The sequence below is a fragment of the Mchenga conophoros genome, linkage group LG23, assembly GCF_057382185.1.
Source record: "Mchenga conophoros isolate Kocher_MC1m ecotype Shallow Benthic linkage group LG23, M_conophoros_male_GT1.1, whole genome shotgun sequence".
Taxonomy (NCBI): domain Eukaryota; kingdom Metazoa; phylum Chordata; class Actinopteri; order Cichliformes; family Cichlidae; genus Mchenga; species Mchenga conophoros.
Genome location: NC_140547.1, coordinates 29,576,285 through 29,594,520, shown reverse-complemented (window position 1 = coordinate 29,594,520; position 18,236 = coordinate 29,576,285). Strand labels below are relative to the sequence as shown.

General features: G+C 42.0%; 3 protein-coding genes across 6 annotated transcripts in view; 1 reads left to right on the top strand and 2 right to left on the bottom strand.

Moving 5' to 3' along the window:
- On the bottom strand, positions 1 to 1,946 carry LOC146547581 (FERM, ARHGEF and pleckstrin domain-containing protein 1-like). The gene is made up of 3 exons (XM_085264996.1): positions 1,914 to 1,946; positions 1,053 to 1,160; positions 1 to 210 (listed from the first exon to the last, which is right to left on the bottom strand). Exons 1-3 carry the CDS (start codon positions 1,944 to 1,946, stop codon positions 1 to 3), a joined length of 351 nt encoding a protein of 116 aa, XP_085121122.1.
- Positions 1,947 to 5,224: 3,278 nt separating this feature from the next.
- Positions 5,225 to 7,928, top strand: LOC146547580 (gamma-glutamylaminecyclotransferase B-like). Of its 2 annotated transcripts, XM_085266152.1 has the most exons (3): positions 5,270 to 5,350; positions 6,247 to 6,352; positions 6,566 to 7,928. In XM_085266152.1, exons 2-3 carry the CDS (start codon positions 6,347 to 6,349, stop codon positions 7,058 to 7,060), a joined length of 501 nt encoding a protein of 166 aa, XP_085122278.1. In that variant the 5' UTR covers positions 5,270 to 5,350; positions 6,247 to 6,346; the 3' UTR covers positions 7,061 to 7,928. The 2 variants fall into 2 exon arrangements, with proteins under 2 accessions (XP_085122279.1, XP_085122278.1); XM_085266153.1 differs by lacking the exon at positions 6,247 to 6,352 and having other exon boundaries at positions 5,225 to 5,350.
- Positions 7,929 to 18,236, bottom strand: part of LOC146547579 (FERM, ARHGEF and pleckstrin domain-containing protein 1-like) — a 69,924-nt gene continuing 59,616 nt past the window's right edge. For all 3 annotated transcript variants that reach the window (XM_085266148.1, XM_085266151.1, XM_085266149.1), the window contains exons 17-28: positions 17,724 to 17,805; positions 17,548 to 17,609; positions 17,284 to 17,459; positions 17,072 to 17,202; positions 16,885 to 16,953; positions 16,708 to 16,797; positions 14,374 to 14,456; positions 13,847 to 13,959; positions 12,753 to 12,910; positions 11,979 to 12,086; positions 9,855 to 10,006; positions 7,929 to 8,832 (exon numbers count right to left, since the gene is read on the bottom strand). In XM_085266148.1, the coding sequence (XP_085122274.1) occupies positions 8,757 to 8,832; positions 9,855 to 10,006; positions 11,979 to 12,086; positions 12,753 to 12,910; positions 13,847 to 13,959; positions 14,374 to 14,456; positions 16,708 to 16,797; positions 16,885 to 16,953; positions 17,072 to 17,202; positions 17,284 to 17,459; positions 17,548 to 17,609; positions 17,724 to 17,805 (1,300 nt within the window). In that variant the 3' untranslated portion in view covers positions 7,929 to 8,756. The remainder of the gene's footprint in view (positions 8,833 to 9,854; positions 10,007 to 11,978; positions 12,087 to 12,752; positions 12,911 to 13,846; positions 13,960 to 14,373; positions 14,457 to 16,707; positions 16,798 to 16,884; positions 16,954 to 17,071; positions 17,203 to 17,283; positions 17,460 to 17,547; positions 17,610 to 17,723; positions 17,806 to 18,236) is intronic.

The window sequence follows — 18,236 nt, the reverse complement described above, 5'->3', positions numbered from 1 at the left end:
TTAAAGCACGTTGTAACTAATTGCATTTCTGTATTTGCCTCTATTACTGTACACCCACCTCTCAAAGGTGTACTCGCTCTCTGATCTGAAGTAGTAGACGTGAGACTTGAAGTGGAGTTTGAAGACGTAGTCCTTGTGGATGTTTTCTGACTCCGATGGGACGGTGACAGAGTAGCCCAGCAGAGGGAGGCTCGCCAGAGGGTAGTCATCCTTCACATGAGTCAGAAGAGGGAAACATCTGTTAATACAACCTCTACTATTAAACTGATCAGAGTAACCGAAACTACATTCTGTGGCTGCGACTGCACAAATTCAATCTAATTCAATCAGTGTTGGGGAGTAACGGAATACATGTACCACCATTACGTATGTAAAATACAAAATATGAGTAACTGTATTCCATTACAGTTACTGTTTAAAAAGGTAGTATTCAGAATACAGTTACTTTGTTGAAATGAATGGATTACACGGTGGTATTTTCCTGTTTCTGTCACCTCTCTATTTTTGGTTTCCACCAAAACACACATTATGAGGCTTCTAATGCCTGGGTCTCAATCTTGCCGCCCATGTCACCTCTACATGCGGCCCGCATAATGACGTGAAGAAATATTTTAAAGAATTATATATACGTGCGGAATAGTTTTCTATATGAGATCGCTGCAAAAAGTGCAGCCTTACCTATTGTCCACCCTACTGTTACTCATTTTATATTAAGATTTAAACATCTAGTTTGTTTTAGTATGGCGAGTAACCTTCAGTAAAAGTAATAAATCACACAGCAATAGTGCATTCATGTAGTTGTATAAAGTATGATAATATATTAAGTATTCAGAATACGTTACTCTCATTGAGTAACGTAACGGAATACGTTACAAAATACACTTTGGGCCTGTATTCTGTAATCTGTAGTGGAATACATTTTAAAAGTAACCTTCCCAACACTGAATTCAATAAATTTTAAAGACACTATCAGCTTCCCACTTTGAATTATCAAGTCAAACCATTCCTGCGTATTTGCACTGTAACTGCCAGTGTTTTCCTTCTCGTCTTACCTGGTGTGACTTGTAGAAAAACAGACTGAAGTTGGTGAAAACCACCCAGAGTTTCTGCCAGCCATTGCTGTTCTTAAACTTCCTTAGCAGGTTACCTGAGAGCTGGTTCTGTGAGGGCGACAGAAGAAAGGAGAGAGCAAAAAGCAAATGGATAAAACAATCAATGATGCAACACAGTGTTAGTCTAACTGGATGTTAAAACGGAGGAGATTATGGGAAAGAGAAAGCCATCAGGTCCTGTCAATGTAATATACTCATGTTGAAATTTAGCGTGAGCATCAGTAGTGCAAAAAAATGCATAAATATTTGCGAATTTTAGGAAAAAATTGTTTTACTCATTTGTCATAAGCAGACTAAACATCCTGCAAACTACTTACATTGATTTAGATATATGTATTTATCTTATTTATTATAAGAGTCATTTATTAATTTATTTCTGATTTGTATAGCTAAACACGTTTGCAGCTGTTGCAGTACCTCTCTAATCCAGCTGGTGTTGCTAAAAGACAGGCTGTGTTTTCTGTACCAGCAAACCAGCAAAGCAAGAGATGAAGTCTGCTGAGGGGCCTCATCAACTCACTGGCCGCACTACTGATGGCCTCTACCAATGTTAGTGCACACAGATGCAGAAATAGAGATACACATGAACGCCGATGGAGAAAGACAAAAACACAGATATGAGCAGAAAGAAAAGACACAAAGGACACCGGGGCAATGGTTCTTTGAGCAAGAAGAAGAAGACAGAACAGCGGTAAACAAGTGGGACACAAACAAGCAGTTGGACTCCAAAGTCAGAGGTGGGAAGGAAAAACAGGGAATGTGGCAGGAGAAGAAAGACGAACACAAACACGGCAATGGTACCTCCACAGCTATGCTAAAGTCCACCATGGACATGCTGGTGTTGCCATGCCATCAGATGTGCATGGACTGAAACCTATATCAGCTGCCCAGCTGAGGGAAGACGCAGGCTGCAGGTTGACAGGCTACAGCAGAGCTAATTAATGTCGAAGTTGCCAATACTAAATGACTTATTTCTAAGGTAATTAATGACACATTTCATTAAATGTTTAATGATGTATTCAATATTTAATGGTTTATTTGTTTGTTTGCTTAATTTTAGATTTCAGTATAGTATAAAACCCTTTTTTCTGGGTCCTTTCCCACAATGCAATTTTTTTCTTTAGCGCACTTTAGCGTCCTCTGTTGTTTCCGCCTTTATTTGAAGCACTTCCACGCATGCGTCGTCCTTGGCACGTCCTCAAACTGTTACGGTGGTTCATTTTTACAGTAGAAGAGCTACTTACTGCTTATTCAAGGTGGGTCTGCGCTTCTTTGTGGTAGTTTTATCACTGAGCGCCAAGCGGAAAAAACGTGTGTCACTTTACAGCATATGCTTTAAAACTACACTTCCAGTATCTGTATTTTTCTTACAGCTCGAGCAAGTTCGAGGATGGGCCCATGTCCCCTTTTCGGGCTGTGCCCGGCTGTGCCCCATGGACTAAGGCCCAGCCACCAGATGCACCCTCTTCGGGCCTGAGAAAATCACTCCAGCCTGATGCTGTGCACCTAGAAGAATGCTCTGCAAACCTTTCTCAGAAAAATGAAGATGTACTGTCAGATCAGCTTCATAACACTGACCTTTTAAAGTTTACTACCGTTAACTTCCAGGTGAAGCTAATGTGTAAGTGCCTTCAACCTGCATTCTTTTGAATGGCCAGCCTGTGCTTCATAAAAATGTGATTGCATAGAAGTCTGTGAGGAAATGACCCAGCTGCTTACTTGATTTATGACCTCACCAAAGAGTTTTCCGATGAGTGTGTGGTCTCAAAGAAAGTCTTATTTAATGGCAACTAGGTTAAGAAAGGCTTAGAAGAGACCCAGGGGCCAGATTCTGCCCGGCAGGTGGGCTTTGGAAACTTTTAAAGCTTTTCACACTGAGAAAGATCTCAGATTCCTTTTAATTCTTTTCATTTACTACAATATAAAATGGACTTGCACTGTAAATGTGCAGTTAAACAAGTTTACACTGACAGAAAGGCGAGTTTTACTGGTCCCACTTAAGATCAAAGCTGATTGTATGTTGCTCATGATGTAAAATGAGTTTGACACCCCTGTCTTAGAGCATTTATACCACACAGATATGAACTCTGATGTGTTTAACTGTTACAGTCCACTTGTCTTTGATTACCTCTGAAATAAAAATTAATTCCTGATTTCTTTTGTATGATCTGTGCTGAGTCTGTCCCCTCCAGGGGATAAACTTTTATTCTGCTTTGTCATAAGCAGAATAAACATCCTGCAAATTACTTACACAGATTTTTACATATGTATTTATCTTCTTTATTACAAAAGTCATTTATTCATTTCTTTCTGATTTCTGATTTGGGGCAATCGTTCTTTGAGCAAAGAAGAAGAAAACACAGTGGTAAACAAGTGGGATACAAGTAGTTGGACTCCAATGTCAGAGGTAGTAAGGAAAAATGGGGAATGTGGCAAGAGAAGAAAGACGCGCACAAACACAGTAGTGGTATCTCCACAGCTATGCTGAAGTCCACCATGGACACGGTGGTGTTGTAATGCCAGCAGACGTGCACGGGCTGAAACCTATATCAGCTGCCCGGCTAGGGCAAGAGGCAGGTTAAGGTTACAGATCGCCAGTCTACAGGAGGGCAATTAATGACAAAGTCAATTAATTAATACATACAATTAATTTTTCAATAATAATCTTATTTCCAACATAGTTAGTGAAAAATATTGATATTTAATGATGTATTTAATGTTTAATTGTTTATTTCTTTGTTTGTTTTTTGCTTAATTTTGACTTCAGTATAGTATAAAAACCCTTTTTCTAGGTCCTTTCCCACGATGCCCTTGTTTTGTTTGTCACTTTAGCGCCCTCTGTTGTTTCCGCCTTTATTTGGATTGCTTCCACGCATGCGCCATCCAGAGACAGTAGTGACGGCTCTTTCCAGTAGTGATGGGCAGATGAAGCCCCATGAAGCACTGAAGCTTTTCATCCAATTGGTTCACCCCAACGCGAAGCTTCATGAAGCTTCATTTGCTCTAGCAGGACACCTACTGGACGTAAAAATAATAGCTTGCATGAATTTGAAGAGTGTGGCATTTTGCACACAGCCTGTAAATGTCAACAACAAAAGGAGTGTGTAAAACATGTATATTGTAGTGATGACAGTATACTGTGTATATTTATCCTGGCAGTATGGGAAATGATTATTTGGAAATGCTTGAAATGGAAATGATCATTTACTGTGAGGTGAGGTGTGGTTGGGGTGTGGACAGTAGTTGTGCTTTTGTAACGTTGAGGTATGGACAGCTACACACTGAGGCTTTGAGACTCAGTCCTGCCTGTTCACATTTTATTCTGTAAAAACTAAATGTTCACTGCTTTTACGACCTTTTTAGTGGGGAGAACATAGCTAGGATTTAATGATTTAACAAATCTTTTGAATCCTTTGTCCTCCACAATGCTAAATGGCTGTGAGTCCTCAATCACCATGCTGACCAGGTCTTCATCTATTTGAGATTGTTCTCCTGAGGAAAGACAATAAAGACAAAGCACAAATATAAATATCACACACGTAACTTATAACAGTTGTATAATATTGTTATATCATTTAGTAACATTACTGCATCCTATATTATCATTGCATTTGATGGCTCACCTGGTCTTGCTCCACAATCGGTGTCCCCCTTATTCTCATGCAAAGCTCTGTAGTGCCTAAGCATGGATGAGGTGTTGTTGTTATATCCCAGCTCCCTGGCACATAGCAAACACTTCACCTTGTACAAAAGTAAAGACAGCTTAACATAAATTGTATTGCACCATCAGTATTATGAAAATACATCTTCTGTAGAAATTTACATACCTTGTTGGGAGGAATAAGATCAAAATGTTCCCACACAGGGGAGGACATCCTCCTCTTCTTAGCTGGCTCCATTCTCTCCTGACTTTCCTCACTCTCATAAACCTCCAAACGGTCTCCAAACTCTCACTAACCGCAACTCTCCATCAAACACCCACATTTTTGAATGAAGTCTGAGGGGTTTATATCGCTGTCATAGCTCGCGGCAAAGTTCGAACCACTTCATGAATCAGTCACGTGGTACAGCCGGGCAGCGAGGCTTCGGACGTCATCATTTTCAGCTCCTCCCATAAATGAAGCAAGCCTCGATACGCGCTTCGCGGAAACGCCCCCTCCATTACTCGACACAAGCTCCGAAGCCTCGATACAGAACGTCCCATCACTACTTTCCAGTAAAGCTACTGCTTATTCAAGGTGGGTCTGCGCTTCTTTATGGTAGATTTATGACGGAAAAAACGTGTGTCACTTCACAGCGTGTGTATTAAAGCTGCACTTCCGGTATCGGTATTGTTCTTACAGCTCGAGCAGGTTTGAGGAGCTCTGAGGTAGCCTAGCTTATGCTTTTGCATTACACAGTGATGATGTGCTTGCCTGGTAATTGTAACTGACTGTTAACTTACCCATAAGCATAACATGGTGTAAACAGTGTTTTTCACTCATATACTGTCATTGAATGACCTCTCCCAGCTCTAACACTAAAGTATCTGTCCGATTATCTCTCAGCCTGTTAATCATTGAGCACGTACTGTACTTTATATTAATAACCAATCCAAAGAGATTCAGTCACGACAGGTCCAAGTTCACAAGTCACAGCATGACAGGAATGTGTGCAGATCCAGTCTGACAGTTGGTGTTGTAGGAAGTGTTTTATTATAGTCATGTTTAATCTGTGCATGTAATGCTAATCTGCTGATTGTTTTCTGTCACGGTACTGGGTCGTGTGACCCAGTGTTTGAGTTTTATGTATTTTTGTATTCATTTTTGATCTAGTTAATTTCTAGGTTTCTGTTTAGTCCTTTATTTCTTAGTTGTTTCTGTCATCTCCCCCTGTACTCAGTCTCCCTGGTTCATGCGTCTACCTGTCATGTTTCATGTCTATGTGGTTATGTTAAGTCTATGTCTCCGTGTTTCCTGTTTTATTTTGGAAGAGTCTGGCGTTCTTTGTTCATTGTAGTTAGTGTTACTCTCCCCTGTATTGTCATTATGTTTCATAATCAGCTAGTCAGCTGTGTTCTCATCTGTCTCTGCCTCATGTGTGTATTTAAGTCCTCAGTCTTCCTTTGTTCGTTGTCGTGTCGTATGTGTATCAGTTTAAGTTCACTCCCGTCTCCTCGCCTGTGTTCGCGCCTGGGTCCACCACACACTCTCCACAAGGTCTGCCTCCGCTGGCCGTGACAGCTTTCCTAATTAATGCGTGTAAGGAGTTCAAATTTCCAAACAGTGTTCCTAGATTTGAGTTTGATTTTATTTTATTTTGAAGGTCTGATCATTTTAAATGAGATCAAATTTGCACTTCTGCACAAGTGACTGACATACAGAGTAATAATAAAATTGTATAAATATATTTTTGCCAGTAATACCTGCTGGGAATTTGCTCACAGAGATGTTTCTCCTTTCTTTACACGACAGGTGCGTCTTTGGTCCTCTGTCCTCATGACTCGGGTCTTCGTTTACGGCACTCTGAAGAAGGGGCAGCCCAACAACTACCGCATGTTCGAAAGCAATAATGGAAAGGCCGAGTACCTGGGTTCGGCGTTCACCATCCAGAAATACCCGCTAGTGATCACCACCAAGGACAACATCCCTTTCCTGCTCAACATCCCTGGCCAGGGTCACCGAGTGCACGGGGAGATCTACAAAGTGGATGACCAGATGCTGAAATTCCTGGATGACTTTGAAAGCGTCCCAACGTGGTACCAGCGGACGGTGGTCCAGCTGGAGGTGAAGGAGTGGGTGGGGAAGACGGAAGGAGAGGAGAAGGTGTCACCGGGGAGCATCACGGACGTGTTTGTGTACACCGCCACAACGTACGAGCCAGACTGGCGCTCGCTGCCGTGCTACGAGAACTACGACTCAGAGGGAGATCATGGGCTCAAATTTAGGCGTAGAGAAGAGCGGGACTGATCTCATCATGCTGATGCAACTGACAAATGGACCTCTATGTGGTGTTAGCAGAACGGGTGAAGGAGCTCTCAGGAAAACAACACCTGGACATGGGTGCTGTTTCCTGTCGTGTGTTGAATTGAAATAAATCACAAGAGAAATTAATTTTAATAGCAGATAGGCAGGCTTACAATCAAAGTAAGGATAGTGTAGAGAAGGAAAAGGGCACACTGTGCCACTGAAAGTTGCACATTAGTGATGTTGTTTACAAATTTGGTTTTCTTTTTATGATTTATAATCATCTGGGAAGCATTATGAGTAATGTATGGCCAGCCTGTGCTTCATAAAAAGTGATTGCATAGAAGTCTGGGAGGAAATGACCCAGCTGCTGATCAATGTGTGGTGTCAATGCCATTAAACAAAACACATTGTGTCATTTGATACACCTGCTCTTAGCAGTGCTGTCAAACATAAGCTCGGGGTGCTAGATTCAGCCCAGCAAAGGCTGCCAATTTGACCCACTGGGTGGGCTTTGGAAATTTTTATAGCATTTTTACACACTGATAAAGATCTCAGATTTTTAACATTTCTTTTCATTTACTATGGTAGAAAAAATGATTTGCACTATAAATGTGTAGTTAAATGTGTTTATACTGACAGAAAGGAGATTTTCACTGAGTTTGACACTCTAGGCTTAGAGCATTTATATTACACAGATATGAACTCTGATTTTACACTAATCTGCAGACAATGTGTTTAATATTTACATTCTGCACATCTTTGTTTACCTCAAAAATAAAAATTCACCCTGATTTTTTTTGTATGATCTTCCATGTGCTGTGTTCATCCCCTCTAAGGGATAAACTCAATAAAAAGAGGAAAAAAGAAATTTTTGTATAAGTTTCATTTTGTTCCATATGAACACAATCTATTCATCTTTATTTTAAAATAGTAAAACCCATAAAACTTGAGGAATACTGAAGAGAAGGTAATTGGCAATAAACCAGCAAAATCTCTGTTGGCTTTGGAAGAAGGTTTCAGGTGTTTTGAAACAAGACAAAGAAAAAAAAGAATTAAGAATATTTCACAGTGTCAAAAGTACTGTACAAAAAAGATGACTTAATAATAATAATAATGATAAAAAAAAACATTGCAGGATTTCTTATTGTCCAAACTTACATTACATTTAAGTCATCAAATTACATACAGACCGATTGTCATACAATTAAAAACATAATTATTGTGTCCACATGCACACAGCTTTCTACATAACGTTTATTTCCAATCTTAAGACACTTTTCATCCATTTCAGAAATATAAAATATTATAAAGCACCGGCCAAATATCAGTGAAACAGAGGAGCGCTCGGAGAAAGTGAGGCCAAAGGGATTCAGATCCTTCGCCCGCGCTCGAGTATGCCTTTTCTCTCGCTTTGGTGGAAGAAAAAAATAACACAATGTGGCGCTCCAGGCTGACAAGGACAAATGGAAAAATTACACATAGAATTACATTGTGGATGACTGCAGACAGTTTTTGCTAATCAAACACTAATGGTGTGGAAAGTGTAATAATAAGGTGAAGAGAGAAGACCTCTGAGTGGAGTCTGTGTAAGGAGTCAGAGGTAATAATTAGTGTCAGCTTGTGCAGCTGGAAGAGTCTTTCCTGGTGTTTGTGCAGTCGAGATCTTCACTCAAGAGAGTATGAGGTGGAGGAATCATCAGTAAAGGTCTTTCCTGGTGCTCGGCAGTGATCGGCTAGTAGAGCAGGTTGCGCTCCGGATCACCTCCATCCACCTGGTGGGAAAAAAGGATTTATATCAGTAGCTTCAAACATTGATTGAAATATATCAAACATCGCAGAAGTTCTGTTGGAATACTCCGTCCATCCGTTTACTCCACCTTATCTAATTTATGGCCATGGGAGGGGCTGAAGCATATCCCAGCTATCATAGGGCGAGAGGTGGGGTGCACCCTGGGAAGGTTGCTAGTCGGTTACAGGGCTAAGGAGACTGTTTGAATAGTGTTACTGTTAATATTCACTTTTTAAAATACTTAATGCTTTCCTTACTTGGGTTTGCTCACAAAACGTTCTATTAAAATAATTTAAATATATAATGCAATACAACTTGGTAAATTGAACTAGACAGAAATTGACTTTTACATTTAAAATGAAACAATTTATCTGAATTTCAGAAGAGGGCCCAGACTATAAGCAGTCTCTTTCCTGTAGTTTGTAATTGTTTTTTCTAAACCTGTTTATTGGACCCACACATAGCATGTAGAAATGCCTTTCAGCTGTTCAAGTGTCAGATTAAATTTTAAGCCTTTATTTACAAGTGCTCTTTAAATGAGTGTCACTCTCTTACCATCTGTGCTAGAGAGAAAATCTAAATGTTTCAGAAAGAAGAGAAGATGAGCTTTATATTTAGAACATGATATTCAGTGTATGAACACATATAGTAAATGCATTTCCAAATATTCCTAAAAAAAAAAAAAATTTTCATTTTAATTTTCAAGGCTTTAGATGACGCCTGAGACCACTGCATACCCATATGAGTTGCCACTCACAGCTTAGCCACATCCTAAGGCATATTTTGCTTTATTTTCTATTTTACTGTAAAAATGGTGACAATTTAAAAAGTCAGCATCAAGCTGTGGAGTTGTTCTGGACATTAAAAAGATTTAAGGAATTTATCAAACGTTGTAAAAGATGGATGTAGCTTCAGAGAGTCGGATTAAAAAAATAAAAGGATGGTTTAAGTTAAAGCACGTAACTAATTGCATTTCTGTATTTGCCTCTATTACTGTACACCCACCTCTCAAAGGTGTACTCGCTCTCTGATCTGAAGTAGTAGACGTGAGACTTGAAGTGGAGTTTGAAGACGTAGTCCTTGTGGATGTTTTCTGACTCCGATGGGACGGTGACAGAGTAGCCCAGCAGAGGGAGGCTCGCCAGAGGGTAGTCATCCTGCACATGAGTCAGAAGAGGGAAACATCTGTTAATACAACCTCTACTATTAAACTGATCAGAGTAACCGAAACTACATTCTGTGGCTGCGACTGCACAAATTCAATCTAATTCAATCAGTGTTGGGGAGTAACGGAATACATGTACCACCATTACGTATGTAAAATACAAAATATGAGTAACTGTATTCCATTACAGTTACTGTTTAAAAAGGTAGTATTCAGAATACAGTTACTTTGTTGAAATGAATGGATTACACGGTGGTATTTTCCTGTTTCTGTCACCTCTCTATTTTTGGTTTCCACCAAAACACACATTATGAGGCTTCTAATGCCTGGGTCTCAATCTTGCCGCCCATGTCACCTCTACATGCGGCCCGCATAATGCCGTGAAGAAATATTTTAAAAAATTATTCACAAAAATGATTTAATATGAAGGCAATAGGGAGAGTGTTACAGGCACAGCCCTAAAGAATGTAGCCTCATGGGCAGTGTAGTCCGTGCTGCAGGGAGAATGAGCTGCCATACCTGTTATGTGTCTGTGAGCGCGAGGGAGGGAGAAAAAAAGTTGAAAAGTACGAGTTGTCACCGAGCAGAAACGGGAACTGGAAGCATGCAAACATAATAATAACCACTGCAGCCAAAAAGAGTGCCTGACAAGCCCAGTTGTAAGTAAGTTATTAAGACTCGACTGTACACTGTATTCGTGTTTCCGAAACAATAAGTTTCCTTTTGGAGCAGCCTTTCAACGTCTCTCTCTGGCTCTCGCTAGCAAAGTGGACCCAGACAACAAAGTAAAGCTAGTTTTCAGCTACAAGCCCGACATACAAGCCAGAGGTCCCTTTACTACGGTTTGGAGCCGCGGACCTGTTTTATATACGCGCAGAATAGTTTTCTATACAAGATCGCTGCAAAGAGTGCAGCCTTACCTAATGTCCACCTACTGTTACTCATTTATATTAAGATTTAAACATCTAGTTTGTTTTAGTATGGCGAATAACCTTCAGTAAAAGTAATAAATCACACAGAAATAGTACATTCATGTAGTTGTGAAAAACATGATAATATATTAAGTAACCACAAGTATTCAGAATACCTTATTATTATTGAGTAACGTAACGGAATACGTTACAAAATACATTTTTGGGGCATGTATTCTGTAATCTGTAGTGGAATACATTTTAAAAGTAACGTCTTGATGCATTCTCAAATATCCAGGAAAGTAAATCTCCAAAAGTTGATTCTGTTCATCTGGACGTAGCGTTTTGTGGGAGAAACGTTTCATCACTCATCCAAGTGTCTCAGCTGACTGCAGGTTTCCCCAAATCTTATAAACAGTACATTTGCATAATGACTGAAACCAGCCCACTGAAGGAACAATGGGCTGGGAGGTCAATCAGTCAGTCAATCATAATTATGCAAATTCTCATGACCATTGATCAACAACCACTGACCCCTCCTGAATCAAGGAGGGGGCCTAAGGGTACATCTTTCGCCATCTTACAATGCTGTGATTGCAGCCATTCCCCAACTCTCTGTGAATGGTACTCATGGCCATTGATCAGTGGTCTTTGATCAGTGGGTTTGGTCAGTGGTTGTTGATCAATGGTCATGAGAATTTGCATAATTATGATTAAGGAACTGACCTCCCAGCCCATCGTTCCCTCAGTGGATATGAGGGGACGATGGGCTGCATAATGACAGGTTTTCAGTCATTATGCAAATGTACTGTTTATAAGATTTGGGGAAACCTGCAGTCAGCTGAGACACTTGGATGAGTGATGAAATGTTTCTCCCACAAAACGCTACGTCCAGATGAACAGAATCAACTTTTGGAGGTTTTAAAAGTAACCTTCCCGACACTGAATTCAATAAATTTTAAAGACACTATCAGCTTCCCACTTTGAATTATCAAGTCAAACCATTCCTGCGTATTTGCACTGTAACTGCCAGTGTTTTCCTTCTCGTCTTACCTGGTGTGACTTGTAGAAAAACAGACTGAAGTTGGTGAAAACCACCCAGAGTTTCTGCCAGCCATTGCTGTTCTTAAACTTCCTTAGCAGGTTACCTGAGAGCTGGTTCTGTGAGGGCGACAGAAGAAAGGAGAGAGCAAAAAGCAAATGGATAAAACAATCAATGATGCAACACAGTGTTAGTCTAACTGGATGTTAAAACGGAGGAGATTATGGGAAAGAGAAAGCCATCAGGTCCTGTCAATGTAATATACTCATGTTGAAATTTAGCGTGAGCATCAGTAGTGCAAAAAAAAATGCATAAATATTTGCGAATTTTAGGAAAAAATATTTATTATAAGAGTCATTTATTAATTTATTTCTGATTTGTATAGCTAAACACGTTTGCAGCTGTTGCAGTACCTCTCTAATCCAGCAGGTGTCGCTAAAAGACAGGCTGTGTTTTCTGTACCAGCAAACCAGCAAAGCAAGAGATGAAGTCTGCTGAGGGGCCTCATCAACTCACTGGCCGCACTACTGATGGCCTCTACCAATGTTAGTGCACACAGATGCAGAAATAGAGATACAGATGGACACCGATGGAGAAAGACAAAAACACAGATATGAGCAGAAAGAAAAGACACAAAGGACATCGGGGCAATGGTTCTTTGAGCAAGAAGAAGAAGACAGAACAGCGGTAAACAAGTGGGACACAAACAGGCAGCTGGACTCCAAAGACAGAGGTGGGAAGGAAAAACAGGGAATGTGGCAGGAGAAGACGGGCATTAGTGGTACCTCCACAGCTATGCTAAAGTCCACCATGGAAACGCTGGTGTTGCGATGCCAGCAGACATGCACGGTGGTGTTACCGCGATGACCCTGGCGCTCCAGGGACGAGCGCGAGCCGCCAAGCTCGTCCTCAGACTCCTGCTCGCCTCCGTCCTCTGAGAGCTCTGCAAAAAACAGGCAGATGAAAACGAGGGTGGTTAGCAGGAGAGAACTTCACTCTGAACAGATGCATTATGAGTTCTTCATTCATTCATGCTCCATGCAATTATAAACCATCAAATTATTTTTACAAAGTGAAAACACCTGTTAGAGCAACCACGCTCAGATTGGACTTTACCACAAATATACTCATTTGTGTACAAATCAGGGTCACAGAGGGGTTGAAGCGTATCCCAGCTAAGACACAGAGCCAGACAGTCATTCACACTCCCGTTCCTATCTATGGATAGATTAGAATAACCTTTTAACCTAACATCCATGTCCATGGGCTTTGGTAGTGGGCTCAAAAAACATGAGAACAAAGCCCTTTTATCGTGGGAATCTTTCAGCATCAAAACAATTTCAATAAAGTTTCATTTTTTTTAAAAAAGGAAAAGAGAAAGAGAAAGAAGCCCTCTTTTGTTGTCACTTGTAAGGCAATACTCTTTAACCGCTTGAGTTAAAAATGAACATGGCATGTGGACTCCAATGACAAACAATGCAGGGTGTCAAACCAAACAGGTCAACGGGAGGAGGCCTTATTGAATAGCTTGACGGATACAACAGGATGAGTAAAGTCAGGGATACCTCGGGTCTGCACCTACATATATCAGGCAACATTAAAAATACGATGAAGCGACCACCTGGACCTGAGTATATTCATGGGGTGTTGAAAGCTGCGGAGGAGGACTGTGCAGTAGTGTCTAACAGGTAAGGGTTGATCTATTTTAAAAAGGCCTATAGAAAAAAGCCTCATAAAGAAGTGTAGACATGTGGTTAATGATTGATCTTATTGATTTTCTGGTTCCCACAGTCCTGACAGATGTGATGATGATGTGGTGTTTGGGCAGGGAGAAGAATCAATTTAACGTTTAGCGTTAAACCAACAGTAGATGACTTACTGTTGTCAGAGAGGCTGGTAGAGAGCAGGTCATTGTTTAAGCTGCTACTCTGCTCTGCCAGGTCGATGGCCATCCTGATGTCCTCCACCCAGCGCTCCATCTCTGATGTACAGCTGGACACAGCAGGAAGTAGACATGTTAAAATAAACAAGTGATAGGGCATCTCTAACTTCAACAGCTGAGCATATCGGTTTGGAAAAAACGCAGAAAATGAGAAGCCTTCATGAAGGGAAATGCATATTATTAAGTCTGCTTCACATGAAACTGCCACTTTACAGCCAGATAAAACTTTTTAATCAGTGACTGAGTAAGTGACTGGAAACTAGGTCACGCAGTCCAGTTTAATTTGAGGATAAGCAAACTTTAACGAGGCTGCCCTCTATTAATTTAATACAGACCAGCTGTTTTTCCTCTTCCATTCACAATGCACGGTTTGTATTTTTATTCCCCTTTTATTCCTGTCTGCGATTTCTTTGCTTTCATTTTCAGATATCTACAAGCATCTTTGCATGTGTGTTAATGAATACCTGGCTGCCACCACCACAGACTGCCGCTGCCCGAACAAGGTGAACGAATGAGGGACTCCCCACTCCTCCTCGCTTTCTCTGATCTGCGGGAATAACATAATGTCATCATTTAATGTCATAATAACATAATTTCTGTTTACCTAACTACTGCTTTAGTACTTTGGCCATTTCAAAGGTTTCTATGAAATATTAGTTCCTCAGTCAGTAATAACAATAACAACAATAATAATAATAATAATTATAATAATAATTATTATTATTATTTATTCTCTGTAGAAAAATTTAGCGGATGCAAAATTATGTTTAAGCACATTTAATGTGACAGAGTAAAAATAAATAAATTAAAAAACACAAAAATATGTTTATATAGAAAGAACAGATTGTATTTATAATATGATGTTCATTTATCTTTTTGACCTCATAAACAACACACACTATACTAATTATACTTGACTGTAGGGAGCACGTCTGTAGTTACTCATTTATAAAATTATATAATTCACTGACAATATTTAATTCCTAAACAGAAGGCTCAAGAAGGTGCTTTTGAAATAACATATTTTTTAAAGATATAAACAACTTCCATCCATCCATCTTCATCCGCTTTATCTGAGGCCGGGTCGCGGGGCAGCAGCCTAAGCAAAGAGGCCCAGACCTCCCTCTCCCCAGCCACCTCCTCCAGCTTGTCCGGGGGAATACCAAGGCGTTCCAAGGCCAGCCGAGAGATATAATCTCTCCAGCGTGTCCTGGATCCACCCCGGGGCCTCCTCCCGGTGGGACATGCCTGGAACACCTCACCCAGGAGGCGCCCAGGGGGCATCCTTGTCAGATGCCCGAACCACCTCAGCTGGCTCCTTTCGATGTGGAGCAGCAGCTGCTCTACTCTGAGCCCCTCCCGGATGGCCGAACTTCTCACCCTATCTCTAAGGGAGAGGCCAGCCACCCTTCCGAGGAAGCTCATTTCTGCCGCTTGTATCCGCGATCTCGTTCTTTCGGTCACTACCCACAGCTCGTGGCCATAGGTGAGGGTAGGGACGTAGATCGACCGGTAAATTGAGAGCTTCGCTTTTACACTCAGCTCCCTCTTCACCACGACGGACCGGTGCAGCGTCCGCATTACTGCAGCTGCAGCCCCAATCCGTCTGTCGATCTCCGGCTCCCTTCTCCCATCACTCGCGAACAAGACCCCGAGATACTTGAACTCCTCCACTTGGGGCAGGAACTCATCCCCGACCCGGAGTGGGCACTCCACCCTTTTCCACCTGAGAACCATGGCCTCAGATTTGGAGGTGCTGATCCTCATTCCCGCTGCTTCACACTCAGCTGCGAACCGTTCCAGTGCGAGCTGGAGGCCTTCACCCGATGAAGCCAACAGAACCACATCATCCGCAAAAATCAGAGATGAGATTCTGAGGCCACCAAAGCGAAAGCCCTCCGCCACTTGGCTGCGCCTAGAAATCCTGCCCATAAAAATTATGAACAGAACCGGAGACAAAGGGCAGCCCTGGCGGAGCCCATCACCCACCGGGAACGAGTCCGACTTATTGCCGGCAATGCGAACCAAGCTCTTGCAACGGTTGTATAGGGATCGAATGGCCCGTAGCAATGGGCCAGACACCCCACACTCCCGCAACACCTCCCACAGGACACCCCGAGGGACACGGTCGAATGCCTTCTCCAAGTCCACAAAACACATGTAGACTGGTTGGGCAAACTCCCATGCACCCTCAAGTATCCTGGAGAGGATAAAGAGCTGGTCCAGTGTTCCGTGACCAGGACGAAAACCGCATTGTTCCTCTTGTATCCGAGGTTCGACTAGCAGACGAACTCTCCTTTCCAGCACCCTGGCATAGACTTTCCCAGGGAGGCTGAGGAGTGTGATCCCCCTGTAGTTGGAACACACCCTCCGGTCCCCCTTCTTAAAGTTGGGGACCACCACCCTGGTCTGCCAGTCCAGGGGTACTGCCCCTGATTTCCACGCAACATTGTAGAGGCGTGTCAGCCAGGACAGCCCTACAACGTCCAGAGCCTTCAGGAACTCGGGGCGGACCTCATCAACACCAGGGGCTCTGCCACCAAGGAGTTGTTTAACTGCCTCAGTGACCTCGCCCCCGGAAATTGGCGGGTCAGTCCCCTCATCCCCAGACTCTGCTTCCTCCTCGGAAGACGTGTCAGTGGGATAAACAACTTGTAACCCTAAAATGTAACATTTCCATAGAACGAGCCAGATGGAAAACAAAACAATTTAAAAATCTGAAAAACCTTTCGTAAGGAAAAGAAACTGCTTTGATAAGATAAGTGTGTTTTGTGTGTGTGTGTGTTTTGATTATGTACCGTCATGCCATAGAGAGGCAGCTGGCCGTGAACCTTAAACTGGTTGGATGGAGTCATGCCTCGACTGGTGTACACCAAACAATCACTAAACTGGAAAGAAAAAAAAGAGTGAAGAGCTTTGTTTAGAGGTATTATAGATGCTTTGTTTTTTTAGTAGAAACCAGCATAAAGTCTCACCAGGAAGAACATCCTCTGCTGAAGGCCCTTTCCAGAGAGTTTGCTGAGGCAACCGAGCCTGATGAACTCCTGTAAGTGAAACAGAATCACACCGACAATGTGACAACAGGACGGCAGAGCAAGGAAGTGAAAACTCTACAAATGTCCAGGATGAATCTAGACTAGCTGAATTATTAAAGAGCCGCACCCTTCCAGGGCTGATGAGGTCTTCGACGCCGGTCAGATCCTTCTTCAGTTCTATAAGCTTCTGGAAGTTCTCCATCTTCATCATGATTCCCTGAAGCTGCAACACCATCTCCGAGATGTCCGCCAGGGCAGCTGGAGGAGACAGATTTATTTTCATATATAGAAAGAAAATACACACATGAGCGGAAAGGGTAGGTGTGGGGGACTGTGTACCTCTACAGTCCCTGAAGTCATCATGTGTGGGCGGGTAGTGCTTGCAGAGCCTCTCCAGGATAAGTTTGTAGTGCAGCAGGCGGTGAAGAGGCCTGAGGAGGAAGATGTTGAGGGGCAGGTAGCAAACCCGTTGCTGCTCGAAGTCTCGACATAAAGTCTCCACCTTCCGACTGGACCTGATAGTCACAGGGATGAAGTTTCTCTTTAGGACATCCTGTTTTGATTTGAACAACTTGTCTGCATGCTCACTGTTTTGCCACCCACCGACAGGCCCGCTCCAGTTCTACCAGGCACTCTGAATGTTTCTGGAGATGAATCGTCAACTGCTGCAGATGCGGAAAGAGATGAAACCAAGATAAGAGACAGAAATTAAAAGTTAAAAATTAAAATGCACCTTATTTTATGAAATTAATGATCCAGAGTCAAGTATGGAGATTTACCCTGAGACCCTGAATGTTCTTGAGTAAAACGTCACCAATTCGCTGATAGTCTCCTTTAATGTGGGCGTTAGATCGGCCCTCCCTGAAGAGAGATTAAGACGTGCGTTAATGTGCAGGAGCACAGATTCACCAGTAGGTGTCAGCTCAAAACATCTTACACAAGTGTGGAAAAGTCTTCATTCAACTCCCACAGCCCCATTCATCTCACCAGTGTGTGTAAGTGTGTGTGAGTGTGTATGTGTGCTCCTGCCTGTCATTACAGAGATAACACAAAACAGATTCTGACAGCAGGGAAAGTGAGGAATTTCAGGTATTTGCACGAACACAGACTTTTTCATACCACATTATGTCAAGTGAAGGAAAAAATTTCCAACAAAGCCATTTAGCCATCTCAGATTCAGGAAAATGAAAATGTAATCAGTTCAAATAATTCCTTGGGTTACTAAAAGAAAATCTAGGCTGAATATGACTATGAAACATGACTAGAACTGCTTGGAAACAAAGCAGCACACA

Excerpts from the sequence above, each read along its gene's own strand:
- LOC146547581 (XM_085264996.1), bottom strand. The coding sequence starts at position 1,946 with ATGTCCATGGTGGACTTTAGCATAGCTGTGGAG. Across the intron at positions 1,161-1,913 it reads ACTTTAGCATAGCTGTGGAG|AACCAGCTCTCAGGTAACCT; the intron begins GTACCATTGCCG and ends TCGCCCTCACAG. Across the intron at positions 211-1,052 it reads TTTTCTACAAGTCACACCAG|GATGACTACCCTCTGGCGAG; the intron begins GTAAGACGAGAA and ends ACTCATGTGAAG.